This window comes from Strigops habroptila, chromosome 1 (assembly GCF_004027225.2).
Source record: "Strigops habroptila isolate Jane chromosome 1, bStrHab1.2.pri, whole genome shotgun sequence".
NCBI lineage: Eukaryota > Metazoa > Chordata > Aves > Psittaciformes > Psittacidae > Strigops > Strigops habroptila.
Genome location: NC_044277.2, coordinates 101,538,665 through 101,556,865, shown reverse-complemented (window position 1 = coordinate 101,556,865; position 18,201 = coordinate 101,538,665). Strand labels below are relative to the sequence as shown.

The window sequence follows — 18,201 nt, the reverse complement described above, 5'->3', positions numbered from 1 at the left end:
GACCCGGAAGAAGAATGATTTCAAATGGGGCCCTGAGCAACAACAAGCCTTTGAACAAATTAAACGAGAAATAGTTCATGCAGTAGCCCTTGGACCAGTCCGGGCCGGGCCAGATGTGAAAAATGTGCTCTATACCGCAGCTGGGGAGAATGGTCCTACCTGGAGCCTCTGGCAGAAAGCTCCAGGGGAGACTCGAGGTCGACCCCTTGGCTTTTGGAGTCGGGGATATAAAGGAATCCGAGGCCAGCTACACTCCCACTGAAAAAGAGATACTGGCAGCCTATGAAGGGGTTCGAGCTGCCTCAGAAGTGATTGGAACTGAAGCGCAGCTCCTCCTGGCACCCCGGTTGCCTGTGCTGGGCTGGATGTTCAAAGGCAGGGTCTCCTCTACACATCATGCAACTGATGCTACATGGAGTAAGTGGGCCGCACTAATTACACAACAAGCTCGAACAGGAAATCCCAGTCGTCCAGGAATTCTAGAAGTCATCATGGACTGGCCAGAGGGCAAAGATTTTGGGATGTCACCAGAAGAGGAGGTGACGCGTGCTGAAGAGGCCCCACCATATAATGAACTGTCAGAGAGTGAAAAGCAATATGCCTTGTTTACTGATGGGTCCTGCTGTATTGTGGGAAAGCATCGGAGATGGAAGGCAGCTGTGTGGAGTCCCCTGCGACAAGTTGCAGAAACTGCTGAGGGAGAGGGTGAATCGAGTCAGTTTGCAGAGGTGAAAGCCATCCAGCTGGCCTTGGACATTGCTGAACGAGAAAAATGGCCGGTACTTTATCTCTATACTGACTCATGGATGGTGGCAAATGCCCTGTGGGGGTGGTTGCAGCAATGGAAGCAGAGCAACTGGCAACGCAGAAGTAAACCCATCTGGGCTGCTGCATTGTGGCAAGATATCGCTGCTCGGGTGCAGAACCTGGTGGTGAAGGTACGCCACGTAGATGCTCATGTACCCAAGAGTCGGGCCACTGAGGAACACCAGAATAACCAGCAAGTGCATAAAGCTGCTAAGATTAAAGTGGCTCAGATGGACTTGGATTGGCAACATAAGGGTGAATTATTTTTAGCCCGGTGGGCCCATGACACCTCAGGCCATCAAGGCAGAGATGCAACATATAGATGGGCTCGTGATCGAGGGGTGGACTTAACGATGGACACTATTGCCCAGGTTATTCACGAATGTGAAACATGTGCTGCAATTAAGCAAGCCAAGCGGTTAAAGCCTCTCTGGTATGGAGGACGATGGCTGAAGTACAAATATGGGGAGGCCTGGCAGATTGACTATATCACACTCCCACCAACCCGCCAGGGCAAGCGCTATGTGCTTACCATGGTGGAAGCAACCACCGGCTGGCTGGAAACATACGCTGTGTCCCATGCCACTGCCCGGAACACTATCCTGGGCCTTGAGAAACAAGTCTTGTGGCGACACGGCACCCCAGAGAGAATTGAGTCAGACAATGGGACTCATTTCCGGAACAACCTCATAGACACTTGGGCCAAAGAGCATGGCATTGAGTGGGTATACCACATCCCCTACCATGCACCAGCCTCTGGGAAAATCGAACGGTACAATGGGCTGTTAAAAACTACACTGAGAGCAATGGGTGGTGGGACTTTCAAACACTGGGATACACATTTACCAAAAGCCACCTGGTTGGTCAACAGTAGGGGATCTGCCAACAGGGCTGGCCCAGCCCAATCAGAACTTTTACGTACTGTAGAGGGGGATAAAGTTCCTGTGGTGCACATAAAGAATTTGTTGGGGAAGACAGTCTGGGTTATTCCTGCTTCAGGTAAAGGCAAACCCACTCGTGGGGTTGCTTTTGCTCAGGGACCTGGATATACTTGGTGGGTAATGCGGGAAGATGGGGAAGTCCGATGTGTACCTCAAGGGGATTTGATTTTGGGGGAAAACAGCCAATGAACTCAATTGTACGCTGTTGCCTGCTCTATAACACTTTTATAGCCCACCAGCTAGATATCTTCAGGTCACCAGCCATTGACCCTGACTTCCCTCCGATCATCACCTCAACAAAGAATGAATTTTGAGGAAACCAGATGAGCTCAGCAGTGACCAGATGAGTTTGGCGGTATCATCAGCAGGCAACAACCCGACACCATGTACCGTCCCTCCTGCCCTGAAAGACTATTACAAGAGATGGAACCTGACATCATGGACTGGATGAATTCAGCAATTTTACAGGGATTGGTCCATGGACTAGGGAACGATATCTTTCTCTGTGTGTGGGTGTGGGTGTATATATATGTGTATATATGGGACAGGGGTGATGGTGTGCTGAGAGATGTGGGATCTGAGCATGACGTGAATGGTATGGAATAAGGGGTGGATACTGTCCTGGGTTCAGCTATAGCAGTCATTTTTCTCCTGCTTAGTAGCTGGTGCAGTGCTGTGTTTTTTAACTTTCAGCCTGGGAACAACGCTGATAACACCGATGTTTTTAGTTGTTGCTAAGTAATGTTTATTCCAACCAAGGACTTTCTCAGTCTCATGCTTTGCCAGGGAGGAGGGGAAGCCGGGAGGAAGCAGAGACAGGACACCTGACCCAAACTAGCCAAAGGGGTATTCCATACCACAGCACGTCATGCCCAGTATATAAACCGGGGGGAGTTACCCGGAAGGCCAGATCACTGCTCGGGTCGGGCTGGGTATCGGTCGGCGGGTGGTGAGCAATTGTATCCTCTCCCCTTGTTATTTCACTAATCGTTATTATCATTGGTGGTAGCAGTAGTGGTTTTGTGTTATACCTTAGTTGCGGGACTGCTCTTATCTCAACCCGTGGGAGTTGCATTCTTCCCATTCTCCTCCCCATCCCTCCGGGAGCGGGGGGAGGAAGAAGGGGGGGGGGAGTGAGCGAGCGGCTGTGTGGTTCTGAGTTACCGGCTGGGCTCAAACCACGACATGCTGTAACAGGTAGATAAAGACAGGCAGGTAGGCAAGCAGGGGAGCACAGAAACATCACCAGTGTCAAGATGGAGTGACAGTCTTAAAATAGCTGCCACATCATTTAGTACCTGCTTAACAAATATTTGTACCACTCAGCTTTAGAGCAGCAAGGCTTGCCTCAGGCTTTCCTGGAATTCTAAGGGTTTCTATTTAGGCTGCGAAAAAGATGTTTCCCTCACAGAGACTGTAGCAAGGATAAGATCACCATCATCTGTTCAAGGATGAAGGCAGTTACTTTAGATTGCCTCAGAATCTAATATTTTAATGCTCCCTGCAAACTGGGAGGGATAAAAATGTACTGAAATTTGAATAAGGGCTTTTCCATGCTAGTTTTAGTGTAATGGAATGAGGTTTGAGCATGAAAAAGGGGTATTTTCCTCTTTCATTTCTCAGAAAACGTGCAGAGAAATGTCTGAACAAGAAAATCAGACTTCTGCATTAACTTCACATTTGTCTTCAAACCCCAGACAGGAGTAAAAAGAAGGAATCAGGCAAAACAATAAAACTCCATTATTGCAGCAGAATTGCCTCCAAAGTCAAGGCTAAATTGGATATCAGGATTCAAGCACCAGCTCGATACACTGAAATTTTATCTAGAAGTGATTTAAAGGATTGAGACCAATCTTACTGTGCTATTTCCCAGTGTAACGACTTATCTGTCCATAAATGCTCCAAACCTCGCAAGATACTGCAAATGCTAACAGACTGTTTAGACTGATCTAAGTCCACAATGCTGCTGGAAGGGGCCAGGCCACCTTTCTTCTGTTGCCCTGGGCTAAACATTCTTGTCTCCTCCTTTCTGCTATAGCAGTGCTTGTCAGGTTGCACAGCCAGCCAGCTTGGGGAACTGACCTGCCTGAGAAGCCACCCCATAGGAAGGTAATGATTTGCTGAGGATCAGTTCTGTGATGCAACCCACTGAGTGGTTACACTAATGCTGGCACCAGCTTAGCAGGGTAAGTCCTTCATTCTCATAGTCGCCCTTCATTCTCATACCCTTCACTTTAAAAACACATGAAACCCTACTATAAATACCTGTATGCACACAGTACTCATCAGTAATGGTACTGCTACTGATTACAGCTATGAGCATTTTGGCCCAGGCTTTGACCTTCTTTTACTTCTAGCTCTGCTAGGATATTAGTATGAACAAGGATCTTAATATGCATATACACATGATTTATTGAGCAGTCTTCATACTGTATTGTTCTGCATCTACAAAGCTAGAGACTGCGACAGAGAAGCAACCTGCTAGAGACCACAGTTTATCACTGATTTAGCTGCATAAATGGTCTAGTCATCAGTGAAAGGAGTTGTGATATATTTATATAATACATATGCTTGTGTACGTACAGAAATTGATAAAGTTCCTATCCTCACTTGAAATCAAATCCTTCTGATTTCATTGGAAGTGCGAAATTTCATGTGTGTGTTGGCATGTGCAAGCCTGAAGGAGGTGAAGAGGCTGCTGACTGTGGCAGGGTACATGGCTGTGCCTGTAAGCCTAGGCTATTTGCTTTGCTTGGACACTGAAATGGAGTGGATGGACAAAATGCAGGTACACTTTTATAGGCTGCCTGAAAAAACAAATACCGTGTGCTTAACTGTATGAGCTCAAAGGGCAAGAAAGACACCCTCTGAGATCAACAGTGACATCTGGAAAGACAAAGATGGGACAAGGGCAAGACAGGCAAGGCAGTTCTTTCTTAACACCGGAAACAGCAAGAAGCACCAGCTGACTTACCTGTACTGTATTGTCTCCGAAGTGGTTGAAGCTCTCAGCTTTGTCATTAAAATCCTAACTATGTTAAATAGAAATACAAAATTTATCTGAAAAAGAAGGAAGAGAGAGGAAAAAATAAGACTGGTGAATCAAATAATAGCTTAAAGAATATGATATGCCTTAAAAAGCACATTTTGCAGTTCTAATCTGATTGAAAACAGCCTTTTGGTTTTACCATTGATTGCAGCAGACTCAGGAGTTTACTGGCAATATCAGACTATGCAGCAAATATCCAACAGCTATTAATGGTTTTGAAACAGTAATGAAAATGGAGTACAAAACTCATGGTTCCAGCAAGGAACTTACTTACTTTTATTCTCTATTACTCCTTTCCTGGGTGCCACAAAGAACTACAGGTGGGATTTGTTTGGCCACTTGCCTCTGTTTCTGATTGAGCTCATCCAAGGCTCCCTGCACAGAGCATTTGGCAGCACTTGCTGTGTTGTTATGGCAGGCATTTGAAACCATTTTTCCATTCCAGATCAGGCTGTAACGGTTAGGGAGGGCTCCCCAGGCCTACAGTACAAGGTTGCACTGCAGAGATCTGAATGTGAGCTAGCTACACCAGGCTCCCTTTCTATTCAGTGAAGGCTACACCTTGCACTCGCAAGAGACATTTAAAACAGAGCAGATGAACCATACCAGAAAAATACTTTTTTTTTTTGCACTGTCTTTAAAGGTGAGATGATTGTATTTACCACTACCCTTTTTAATCTGCTGAGCTAGGTAATTTTGATTTCTGTTATCATCTCACCACTGAGAATTGAGTTTTGCTCTAATTACTGTTGTTGTAGCATTGCTAGCAACCTTGTTACATAAATTTCCTCTCAGTGTAAACACAAAAGAAAAAAAACAACCCTGAAAAGAAGATTCTGGATTGTAGACTGTGATCAGCAGAAGGATTTGGCACTGAGGAGCAAGTTTTGGGTTGCTTTCAACAATGAAGTAGGGTAGCTTACAACATACTGATCTGTCTCAAAATTGTTGCCAACATACACTGTTAGAACTACAGAACTGTTATCTCAGGACTGCCGAGGTCACAACCTATGCTTTTGAGAAGACATTTATCTCACACACATGTCCAGAGTCCCAGGGTTCCTGGCATTTTGCAGTCTATGAATGGAACGATTCTGTGATTGACCTCCAACTCTTTATGAACGATGTAGCAGAGCTGCCAATTTCAAGATGTTCTCAGAATAGGCTCCCATTTTTTCATGCAGTGTGGTATATTTCAATGATTGCAGTATCTTGGCATCCATCAGATCATCCCCTGCAGTTGCTTTAACATTATTTATAAGAAATGGTACAATAAGCATTATTTATAAGAAATGGTACAATAAGTACCTGAATAGACACTGAGAGACTGGCTGTGTTGGTAATCATGAACATTAAACACTTACTATGTGAGATACAAAAATGCTGCTCTAGGAGTTTACATGTGACATTTTTGAAATTATTTTCTTAGCAGAGCAGGGCCTTAGGCAATATAAGAAATAAATAAAACAGTGCTGTTTGTATTTTTTTTTGCTGGAATTTTGTTTGTCATATTTAAGAGCTTGAAGTTAAATGGTTCTCTATTTATCAGAGACTAAAACAGCTTCATATCACTGGTTTGACTTGAAACTTTAACTCCTCACATTGATGACTACCCCATTCCTCAATTCAGAAAACGTTCAGGCAATCTCCGCTGATGGGGAGGTGCATGGGGGTGTCCATCCCACAGAAAGAAAACTTCTACCTCTGAAATTCTGCTACTAAATCTTGAAGCCCTTTGTCAGCTCAGAGCTAGGTTTGGGTTACTTCTATTGAGGATGCAAAAAGGGCACCGATCCAGAACTTGCCACTTTTGCAATCATAATGGAAGGTGCCAGATGGGATTATACACTCTTAGGGAAGGGCAAGTTCCAAATATAAGTAGGGCTAATCACCTGGGGTTAACATGATGAATTGGACAGGAGAAAGCATTTCAAGTTTCATGAGTCCTACTTTGATGTGACAGCAGGGAACTGGAAATTCAAATTGCCACAGGCTGCATCAGAAAAATTAAGAATTTTGATCTTCTCTGAAATTAAATTGCAGAAGTGTGATTCATCAGTCCAGAAGGAGAATTGCTAGCTGAAAAGTTTGGGAGTTACTTCACTAGAAATAGCTCCTTATTCTGTATAAATCAATTTTTCATTCTCCCACTCTTTTCCCTAATATCCCCCTATTCGAGGGTTGCAGAAAGAAAAAATTGATGATATACAGAAAGGATGTATTACTACTTCTCACCTAAATTTTCATGTATGTTTGTGCTGATCCCTGTGGCAGCTGGCTAGCTCATCTGGTTGGCAGCAGTAATACTGACTCTCAGATGAAGCTTGCTTGTGCTGAGTACCACCAAAAGCCGAGCATCCTAATGGAGGCCACATTCAGAGAAACAATTCAGTTACCCAAGCACAGACCACAGCAGCATTTGAGGAACTCTCATGTAGCGAAGGCCTGTGGTCCATGTGACACAGGGCTGGTAAGAGACCCCAACTGTCTACAGCAGCAACAGGAAGGCAAACACATTGGTGCTTACTTTTAACAAGCTGCCCAGTGTCACAAGAAAGCCTGCTAGGGACATTATAATATTTCCTAGGAGAGAGGCCACTCACCGTGATTCCTCTTCCTAGTTCATGCATTGAATATCCTTGCTCACTTTGGCAGTGTTCAAGCCTGTGGGCCCAAAGACACTAAAATCCACCTGAGGAGGTACTGAGCAATCCCGCCTTCACTTCAGAGTGACTGTCACCCTGCCTCTTCCATTAATGTTTGTGATCATGTACTTGTCAACAAGGTGGATGGTCTTGCAAACATCTTACTATTATACTGTTATCCTTCTACCTTTCTCCCAAAGTTCTCCTTTGCTGTGCAACCCTTCCAATGCCAGAGAGGGTGCCTTAGGTCTCATGCCCACAATAAAACTCAGTAGCCTTGTAGACAGCCCTAAGGTAGATATCTACCCCTGAGCCCTAAGGTGGATATCTACCTCTGAGCTAGTTACCACCACCTCTTTTAATAACCTATGAAGAAAAATAGGTAGTTTTACAGTATAGTTCCTCCTTTCTATTGGGATGCTTACGTCAGCATGAGGCTGCTCTCCCCACTTTGAAGTGCCTCTTTATGTGATTTGCATAGACAGACCTGTTGGGAGGGCATACATTAAAGGGCTGTATTACAAGGTTGTGTTTAGTTGCCTGAACACAGTCACTGAGAGCCATTTTTGGTGCCGTGGTGTATCATCTTGCTACATTAGCTACCTAGGAGTGAAGTGGCTTGGCGTCGCCTATAAAGTGATTCCATCACACAGTAAAAGCACAAATAGCTGAGTCGGATTGGCACAATTTCATTTTAGATTACTTCTAGGCAGCTGGTTATCCCAGGTTCTACTCATATTCAGTGGAAAGAAACAGGTACCTTTCAACAGTGGTTCATTTGACATATTTTAAATGAGTGTTTTTGGATAAATAGTGCTTGGATTTGAACCAGTTGCCCAGAGAAATCATCCAGTGATCTTCAGCTTGTCCAGGGGTATCCCATCTGAGCTTCAACTGAATGAGTGTGGCTGTATCTACTGAGGATCAGTGACATATTATATGAAACCTAGTTCTAGTGACTACCAGATTAATTCTGTTTTACAAGCAAAGAAGATGAAGCCTCTGGTGTTTATTGCTTGTGTATATATGTATAGTAGCGTTTCAAAGTAAGAAAGATCTTACTACTGCAAAGTGAATGTTCCTAGGAAAGAGATTCTGTACTGTAGCTAGCAAAGTACACAATTATTTGTCAAGGACTTTCTTATTATTGGAGTTCTGTGTCAACAAATTAATTTCTCTCAGAACTAGACAGCTCTAACAAAATCCACACATCATTCCATAAATGGAGGCTGATGAATGGACATTTAAGAGAAGTAACGATGACAGGCAGCGCATCCTTTTTATTTAACTTTAATCTCATTTCATGTTTTTATCCATTTTTGTTTATAAATGTTTTCTGCTTCATAATGCAAAATAGGACTAATGATTTTTCCCTTTATCTTTATTGATAGATAAAATGAATCTAAAAGTGAGGTCTTGAAGACAGAATAAACCGGCTTATTTCTTATTCTCTTACTTTTATTTATGGTGTGCTAGGAATATGCTTACTGCTGGAATAAAACTCTCCAACTACAGACGAGAAAGAAGCAGTTTTCCTACCTTGCCAGGGCTTTGGAAGTTTAGTGTTTCCATTTCTAAATTGAGATTAAAATTCAGAGCCCCAAAATGGAGCTATAAGCCAGTGATCCAAAAAGCATTTGAACCATCTGTTTTGGCACTGATCAATTATAATCTGAACATACAAACCCAGAAGCACTTTTGAACCAAAAGAAACTTTTCAGTGAAAGATTTAGGTCATAAAAATTTTCTGTCATAAAATCTGAACTCCACTTGAGAGGAAATTTATCTCCCTTAGAGAGATGAAATAGCTAAAGTATTCCAAGATGTGTAAAAGAGGAACAGTCACGCTGACTGTGAAGGCTTCTTTACGGTTTTCCTTAAGCTCAGGAATTTAAATGGGAAGTAATTAAGCTCTTCTCCTTCTCCTTTGAGAGTTTAATGGGCAATTAGCATTTATTTTGCTCATTTCTGCTGGGCTTTCTATTTTATGCTTCACAGAAAGCTTGTACTTCTGTGCTTTCTAGAATGTTTGCTCCTCTTTACTTCCAGGAAATGTAAATATTATTCTATTTAGACTTCGCATCTTTATGCAATGTCATAAAATCTACCCCAGGATTAAGTAACCCAAATTCTCATCAGAGCAGTCATTTTAGCTGGAGCATTATATACAGTCAACCTGACCTCAAATGAATAGTCTGCCAGTTTATTAATGCTTTGTTTTATTTTTTCTATTATACTGTCCTGACATACACTCAAACAGGGCCTTTTATCACAAAATTTTTCCTTTCAAGGGTTACAGGCATCACAGTGACTCATTTTGGCATACAGCAAAGTGCTGGAAAATACGATCTGATCAGGAATAATGGGATGCGATTAAGAAGAGTGAGGCATAGTGTGGCGGATGGTCACGATCAGGGAGACTGTGGAAGGGACTCCCTAGCATAGCAGTGGAAGACTAATGCTTCTGGCAAGCCGAGCAGGAATATACACATCCTGAAGATAGCATGGGATGGTGTCGTGTTTTGGTGGGGAAAGGAGAGAGTGGTAAATGAACACTTTCCTTACCTATTGTCTGTGTTACACATCAGCAAGCAGGCCCTTCTTTGCCTACACTGTCACCTAAGCTCAAGTCCAAACACAACTCCAGTCGCAGATGGGATCACACCATTTCCACACTAGAACCCTGCATCATGCATGAGCATGTTCTCAGCCTCTTTTCCAGTCTTATAACCCCCCTCTTACTACTGTGCTGGTCCTTCTGTCTCTCCTGAAACATCTTGTATTCAAAAAGCTTTGTTAAAGAAACACACTGCAGGTAACTCCCCAGTCAAATCAACTACCATGGGATCTCTAGTCAAATGTGACTGAACAGGGCTTCTTTCCAGTTATTTCACCTGAAGCTAGGAACATGCTGAATGTTGCAACACCAGTAAACACACCCTTGCAAAAATAACAATGGCACACAGAAAATTCTTGCCTGGAGAGGGGAATAGCCCCTCAACAACCAACTCATCCACCTCTCAACCAGCACATTGATAATTACCAAGATGACATGAGACCCTAAAACATGGGCATGCTGCTGTAAATAGTCCACCTGGCAGTTCCCCAGACAGGGCAGGTTCAAGTCGTTGGGAACTGAGATGATTCAAGAAAGGAAACAAAAATATTTGGAATTGCTGAGAAAGAAAAAGAAAATAAAACAGAGAACAGGATGCTGCTATAAAAATTGCTTTGTGTGGTCACACCTTGAGTGCTGGGGCAAGCTTTGATCTTGCCACCATAAAAATGGTACATTGTTAATGATTAGCACATCATAAAGACCACTCCAGTACACGTCAGCTGTCTCCTGATAAAAATTCCACAGTGAAACAAGGAGGAGCCCATATCCTTAAGGACACTTAACTCTTCTACAGCACTTGTCATCCAGGGATCTAAAAGCATTTTACAAAAGAAGATAAGTATCATTAAGCTTGCTTTATAGCTGGGGAAACTGAGACCTAGAGCTGCAATTTACCTTGTTCAAATGTAAACAGCTGATGAAGGCAAGACATAGAAGTGATCTCCACGTCTTCCTATCAGCTCATATACCCACTTATGCCAGCAGTTAATTGATTGTGGTGAATTATTTTCAACGAGACCCAAAAAGCAGAGGTTAGAAAACTATTTAGTTCTCATGCAAAAGGAGAAAAAAATCTACTAAAACTGAAAGAAAGGTTTGAAAAAAACCGAAATATTTAATCTGCCTCTGAAAAACTGAAATTTTAATTCAGTTTTAGCTCTGTGAAATATTGCAGAGCAGCCCAATTCACAACAGTAGTTACTGAGAAAAAAAGCAGCTGCCTCTGGTGCCTATTGGTGCCTCTGAGGTTTGTCTTCTGATCTTGCTGCATTTTATGCTTCACCAGTCTTTGACAGAGATTGTATTTAAAACTGCACATAAGAAATGTATTTTTTCTTAATAAAATCAGGCTGAAATTCAGTTCTCTGGCATGTATTTCCAACCCTCTTCCCCTTCTTTACCTTCAAAGAGGAATGTATGATTAAAACTTGGTTATGCCACTCTGAGGAAAGACACCAGAATTAAAAAAACCACAGTAGTTTCAAGAGAAGATACCTAGCAGAGTGTATTTTTATAGTGCTATTGAATTGCAAAGCATCCAATGTGCTCAATGGTTAGATCTCTCCTGGAATACATTCAAGCCGAAATCCATTCAGGAATGAAGCAAAGAAGGATGATTACCTACATTTTCTCCCTCACATTTTTTGTCAATATACAAGTTTCTTACTCAATGCTCAGGATCAGCATATTGGCATTTGTACCCAGCTTCCTTTGCCTCTGAAATTGTCTCAGAAATCGTTTCTTGTTTTCAGCCCAAGTCAACATTCACATTTATTCTAAAGACAAGTAGGAAAGCAATCAAAGAAATCTCTCTACTGCATTGTTCAAAGTTTTTGTTCCCTGAGATATAACAGAGAATAATATGATTTAAAGATGGACTTGAGGACTACTATCATGATCAAAGGGTTTATTTTGGGCCAATCTTTTTTTCCCACTGAGGCTTAGAACTCCTGCATGACCTTAGAACTCGTGGTGTTATGCTGCCTTGTGCTGCAGCAGTTCAATGCATAGAGGCAATAAAATGAGAAACCAAAACGAGTGGAAATAATTTTTGACAAACAAAATCCTCCTATCTTTTAAAGAGACTTGGCATCTTTAGAAGCAGGTTTCATCCCTCTGGAACTAAGAATTTTATCAACAAGAAGACTCTAATCATACTGCCACTGGCTGGTACAATGATGCTCTCAAACACATAATGACACTACCTTTGTCAAACAAGTAACCAAAACTCAGCTGAGCTGTACACGGGGAACTTGGCTCTTAGTAAAGTGTGTGAAACCTATTTTAACTGCCATGGGCTGAGTGGTCACATGTGGATATGGACTGTAATTTGATGGAGTTTTCAGTGTGAACTCCCAGTACACAGGGATAGTTCTCTCACAGAATTATGTTTTTTCTTTCATAAAACATGAACTTCAATTAAACATTTCGATTCTTTGTCTGTTCAAATCCAACTCATTAGCTGTGACTGAAAGAGGTCATAGAGTTGTATGATTTGTGAAATCTTTGTGTGTTCCATTTGTGTGACCATTGTTAACTGGAGGGAAGAGGAAAGCAGCATTTTGTCCCCATCTGTGTAAGGCAGAGGCATACTGACATAGTGGGGGGTCAATATTTTGACTGTGTTGCCTGTCAGACCGTCAAACTTCAGTGCTCTTAATCCAGCATTTCCCATGGCACCCTTGAAAGGGTCAGTAACTTCTATAATAATGTGATGCTTGAGTCATTACATACGATTTGATTTTATTTGCATAAGGATCAAAAAATGACCTTGTCAAGTTGCTTTAACACACTGTGGAGTTATATATTTTAATTATAAACACAAGACTCAACTGCCAGTTTGGGAAAAAAATGGGGGGGGGGGGAAGGGGGCACTCTGTAGCAATCAGGAGTGTATTGTAAGAGGAATTTTCAGATTTGCCTTTTAGATTATATTTCCAGAAAGCTCTTTTCCTCTCCCAGCAGTGCTTTCTGATGGGAGTAACCATAGGAGAGGGAAGGAAGGGCTTGCCCTTATGTTACTTCTCAAAATTGTATCAGCTGCTTTCCACCCCACAACGCAATTACTGTTGTCATCTCATTAGTGTTTTAATTAGAGCTCAAGCGCAGGCCAATGTAGAAAGGTTCAATACACAACATCAGTTCAGGGCAGTAAAGTTACTGGCGCAGGTTAGAGGGGTCTCAAGGCTGCTCTAAATTAGAGGTAGATATAATGACCTGTACATGAAGAGGCAGCCTCCAACCGTACCTCCATTTTCTGTTCCTCTTTGGGGTCTATAAATAGAAAGTGCAGTTCTTGGAGAACAAAGCTATTTTCAGGACTCTAAGCTACCTGTGGTATCTGCCAGAGATGCTATCCAAGGATTTTACAGATCTTGTTGACTAAAGGTGTTATGATAGATTCACAGACTTCTAGACAATGATTTGAAACCTAAATGCTCCAAGTATTGCAAGCCTGCTGCCTTGTGTGGTCTAAATTGGATTCGTTTGTGAGTTAGTCTCTATATCAGTGAGTCAATTTACTGTGAGGCTGTTTGTGGGTTTGGGATGGCTCTCTCAGTGACACAGTTATATTGTGCACACCAATTGTATTTCTCTCCTTAGAAAAAAATAAAAAAAGAGTTTTTAGATAAAACCAGACTCCTACTAAATTTTTTCTCTTTTCAGCTACTCACAATATTACCTGTTCGCTGCATCTTAATGATTAACACAGAAATTAACTCATGATTTCAGGTCAGGAAACATTTGGATTAGTAGCTGGCTTCCTAGGCAACAGAGGAGGTTTTTTCATGCTGAATCACATGAAAGGCACGGCACTGACAAGGTGAGAGCGCAAGGCCTTGAAAAAGCTGGCAGTGGCTGCATATTCTGGAGCATTTGAGTGCTGGAGTGGCATAAGAGAGCTACATTGAGTCTTAGTTCCTCTCTTAGTTCCCTAAGAGAGGGGATCCCAATGAGCCCTGTGAATTCTCTGTTAGGACATTTGCCTTCTTTCTAGATGGCTTTTACTGCAAAGGAGTGGAAGAGTAGAATAAGGATTTTCAGCATTGTCCTTTCTAATAGCATTGATCTTTTTCATCCGCACCCAGTATTTTCTGGGAAAGCATCACTGTGCTTTAGTTGATGGTTCAAAATGGCTTATGAATGAGCTTCCTTCTTCCTCTGCCTACTCTTTGTTGGCACAGGAGACAGTGTTGAGTAAACAGATAAACAGCCTGTTAACTGTAGGCGGCACTGAAAAGGAAACTTAACAACAGGAAAGCTAACAAACAAATACACAGCAATGATGAGGATGTAGAAGATCTAGACAACTGTACAAGGAGATGCAATTCCTTACCATAATTACTACATTTTTCTAATCAGTATGCATGACAGAATTGCCCTAGTTCCCAAGAGCTTCAAATGGATGAGCAGATATTGTACATATCTTCTGGTTTGAACATTTTTCTTTCCCACATCTCAGAACATTGTACCAAGGAAGGCAAAGAGCATTACAGATGGGGAAGGAAAGAATGCCTTGAGGTCAAGGAAACAGTCAAAACCAGATCACTGCCATTCTGACTTGTAGCGTTAGCTGCAGTGGCAACTTCAGAGAACAGCTGAAGATGTTTGACCTTGTTTGTGTCTTATTTTACATAAAAGTAGCTGTGGAAGATCACAGATGCCTATCAAATTACCCCTCAATGGAAGATGGCAGTGTCCTTCCACCCACATACATGCTTACCAGAAGAACAAGAATCACTGGCCCTTGATATATGTAGTCGATATATTTCCCTGGTTCTTTTCCAAACCAGCATCTGAAATGAAAAAAAAAACAAAAACAAACAAGTAAGAAAATAATTTATAAAGAGGAATGCACATCTTTTAGATTGTAATATCAAGGACACTGTAGAGAGATATTCCCTTACTTCCCCAGTTATTTAGTCATATACACAATCAGCAAGTGACTGAGTTTTCTGCTACAAAGCCACCTTTAGTTTGGATACAGACCTCAGCGTGATTTTCCCCTCCCATTAGACCATTCTTGCTCCTGCTATGTTTTTTGTTATTGCCCATGTAAATATTTCCAAGAAATGTGAGAACCTGCTATGAGAAAGATGCAGAAGATGTGTCCTGCTGGGTCTGAAAAAGGGATGAAAGAAATATTCTGTATAAGGAAAAAAAAAATCTATTATCTATTGCGGTGCCCAGAGACACTTAAATTCCACAAAATAAGGGCTGTTACCTACAGAAAATATGTCTCAAGTTGCATGGAAATGCTGTCTAAATAAGGTACTGGCTTGGCTTTGAACCAAGCTGGTGACTACCAAATCCAGCATATAGTACAGAGATCATCCGAAGGTAGAAAATGCCAGATCCAACATCATCAAAGGGAAATCAACTCAAGTGAAGTGAAACCACAGGTAAACTGAAGGTCCTCAAACTCGCAGGGAGCCTGGATGTGTCATGAGTAACAGTGCTTTCTTGGCTTTCACTTCCACTAATGACAAGTGGTTTTTTCCCAGATGTGTTATACAACAGACTAAACCTGTGATTTTGCAGCAACCCATACTGATGTTCGCTTCATTCTCTTAACTGAGAGTAATAAATCAGTTATATTTCTGTCAGTAAATTAATCAGAAACTGGGCTCAAGTCTGAACTCAACCATTTAAACTATTACGTTTTTCCTTGGTGCAGTTTTGGCTCAGGCCAAACAATAGCCAACTCCAAAACTACTCCTGGAGGACAAATCTGGAGCTAGCATGAGCCAGAGCCATGTACATGTTCCCAGTGTACAGCTACCCTGCTTTGGAGGCCAAGAGGGTTTAATAACATGGATGGAACTACTCCATGCTATTTGGACTCCAGCCCCAGTAATGATTCCAGGCCCAGCTAATTGAATATTATAGATGCAGCCACATGGCCTGGATCCTGGTTCCACCAAGCAGATACAGTTTTGCTATAATAATGCCTTAAGGTTTAGGTCACTGAGCTGCAGATCCCATAGGAAGTGGTATTTGGAGTTCAAGGGTCTGAGAGTTTTCTTCCCTCTTGTGGATACTGCATAACAAATCTACACAGGAAAAATTATGCCTCCCCTGTGTTCACCTTGTGACAAAAGACAAGCTTAGTGCCATCGGAGACATGAAAACAAGAGTAATTCCTGCACCAAGGAGACCATGGAGACAGGTGCAGATTTGCCCTTTTACAAGCATGCATGAAATAACACTTCTTGTCTCAAAGAGGTTGCAGTCTGTAAGACATGACCACATGAGTTCAAGGCAAATAAAGTGAGATAAGGACAGCTACGGTTCATGTGGAATTCTTTTGAATGACATAATGCCCCCAAAGCCTTTCTCCAAAATGTGTTGCTTGCTAAAATGAAGAAGAAGCTGTTTGCCCATTGCAAAATGCTCTTACTGAACTGACTATATGGAAATGTTGAGATATGCAGCAATCATCTAGGAACACAACTCAGTATCACACAGTTGTTTGCCTTTTCTTGATTCAATTTCTACATCTTTTAAATTCCAAATGAATGAGCTTTGAATATTTTATAAATATAGATATGTCTGTATTCCCTGGTGCACTGACTGCAAATTAGTGTAAATTGGTAATTTTGCAACTAATCTTCCAAAATTTCATGATGAGAGCAAGACGGAATAAAGTACTTCCTCCAGCCAAGTTATCATCCAAGAAGAATCCCAAGGGCAGCCTTAAATGAATGAAACTGACTTTTTGGGTTTTTTTGTTATGCTGATGGAAAGATACGAAGATGAATGAATTACAAGATGTGCCAAGGCAGGAAACACAACTCTCCAGAACTTGCAGGATGTACATTTGAGAGAGGCTGTTGAAGGGCATTTTGGGAGAACTATTATATAGTGCCTGAAATGCAGAGAACCAAGAGCTATTAGACGAGAAGTTTCTGGGAAGCTGGCTGTTCTAGCAGTGGAATCTATCAGAGGGACTAATAAGAAGCAGACTGAGGCATGTGGCAGAATTAGTGGCCTAGAAAAAGTCAGCATAGAATTTGGAACTGAGCTGTGAGAGCACACATGATGTTCCAGGGCAAAGGCTGCTCACTGCTCTTTGGAATTTAAATATTGCTTAACTGTAAGACAATATTGAAGAGCAAAATGCTGACATTTATTATCTGATGCCCAGTATCAGACCAAAGTTGCATTGAGTGAAGCATCATGTGTATGAACACACAATCTGAAGAAACAAGGTTGTGGCCAAAGGTAGACTTCTACAACAGTTATCTACTGAGGACCTTGATGCTCCAGATTCCTTTTGTAGTTAGTGGAGAAAAAAAAGGCAGCTTTTCTAGGATGGTGTTCATTTCATTAGGCTATAAAACAGATCTGTTACATTGTAATCTAAACATTTCTAATATACCCGTTAAATCAGGTAAGGGTCAGAGGACCGATATTTGCCACTGACATTACAGATATCTGCATTTGATTAGCTGTATTCCATATTTACAGTCTAACTGTTCAAACTGGGACCTTAGTTGAGATACTGCAAAATTTTCTGCCTGTCATCTTAACTCATACTTTAAATCCAACAGAAGACATTATTTCTGCAATGAAATCAGCCCTGAACATTTCTTTAAAACCAAAACCCACTGAAAATTACATAGTGAATCAGAATTTTAATTCAACCCGTGTAAAATAAAGGCTTTTTTCTTTCTCTCTTTTTTACCTCTGAAAGAATAAACAAACACTCTCTGAATATTGAAGAGGACAATTAGGAAGACAGTTCTGATTAGATTTAGATACGTAAACACACTCCTACTGAATAGCATTAATTAATATTCTTCATGGTTCTTGGATACTTCTTTATATAAAACCATCACTGGTTTTATCGTTACTGTTAATTAGATCTTTTACTAATGTTCTTCCCCTTACCAACTGTCCATCAATGAAATTACTACAATAATTCTTAACAATTTGTGTGTGTTTTTAATTGAGACTTAACAGTACTGTTTTTTCAGAGTTGTCAGATTTTGCTAAAGAGCTGCAAAACCCTAGAGAAGATATTTGCCACAGTACTGACTGTATTTGCCTCACTATGCAGAACATGGTCTCTAGTTAAAGAACGAAAATGAAAAATATTAAGAAGCTGATTGAAGCAGTTTCTAAACATTCTTCCTG

The 18,201-nt window shown here is 41.5% G+C and overlaps 1 protein-coding gene across 3 annotated transcripts in view; it reads right to left on the bottom strand.

The window, feature by feature from the left end:
- Window positions 1-18,201, bottom strand: part of CRHR2 (corticotropin releasing hormone receptor 2) — a 156,419-nt gene that overhangs the window by 19,705 nt on the left and 118,513 nt on the right. For all 3 annotated transcript variants that reach the window (XM_030490839.1, XM_030490848.1, XM_030490857.1), the window contains 2 exons: window positions 14,786-14,858; window positions 4,723-4,808 (listed from right to left, as the gene is read on the bottom strand). In XM_030490839.1, the coding sequence (XP_030346699.1) occupies window positions 4,723-4,808; window positions 14,786-14,858 (159 nt within the window). The remainder of the gene's footprint in view (window positions 1-4,722; window positions 4,809-14,785; window positions 14,859-18,201) is intronic.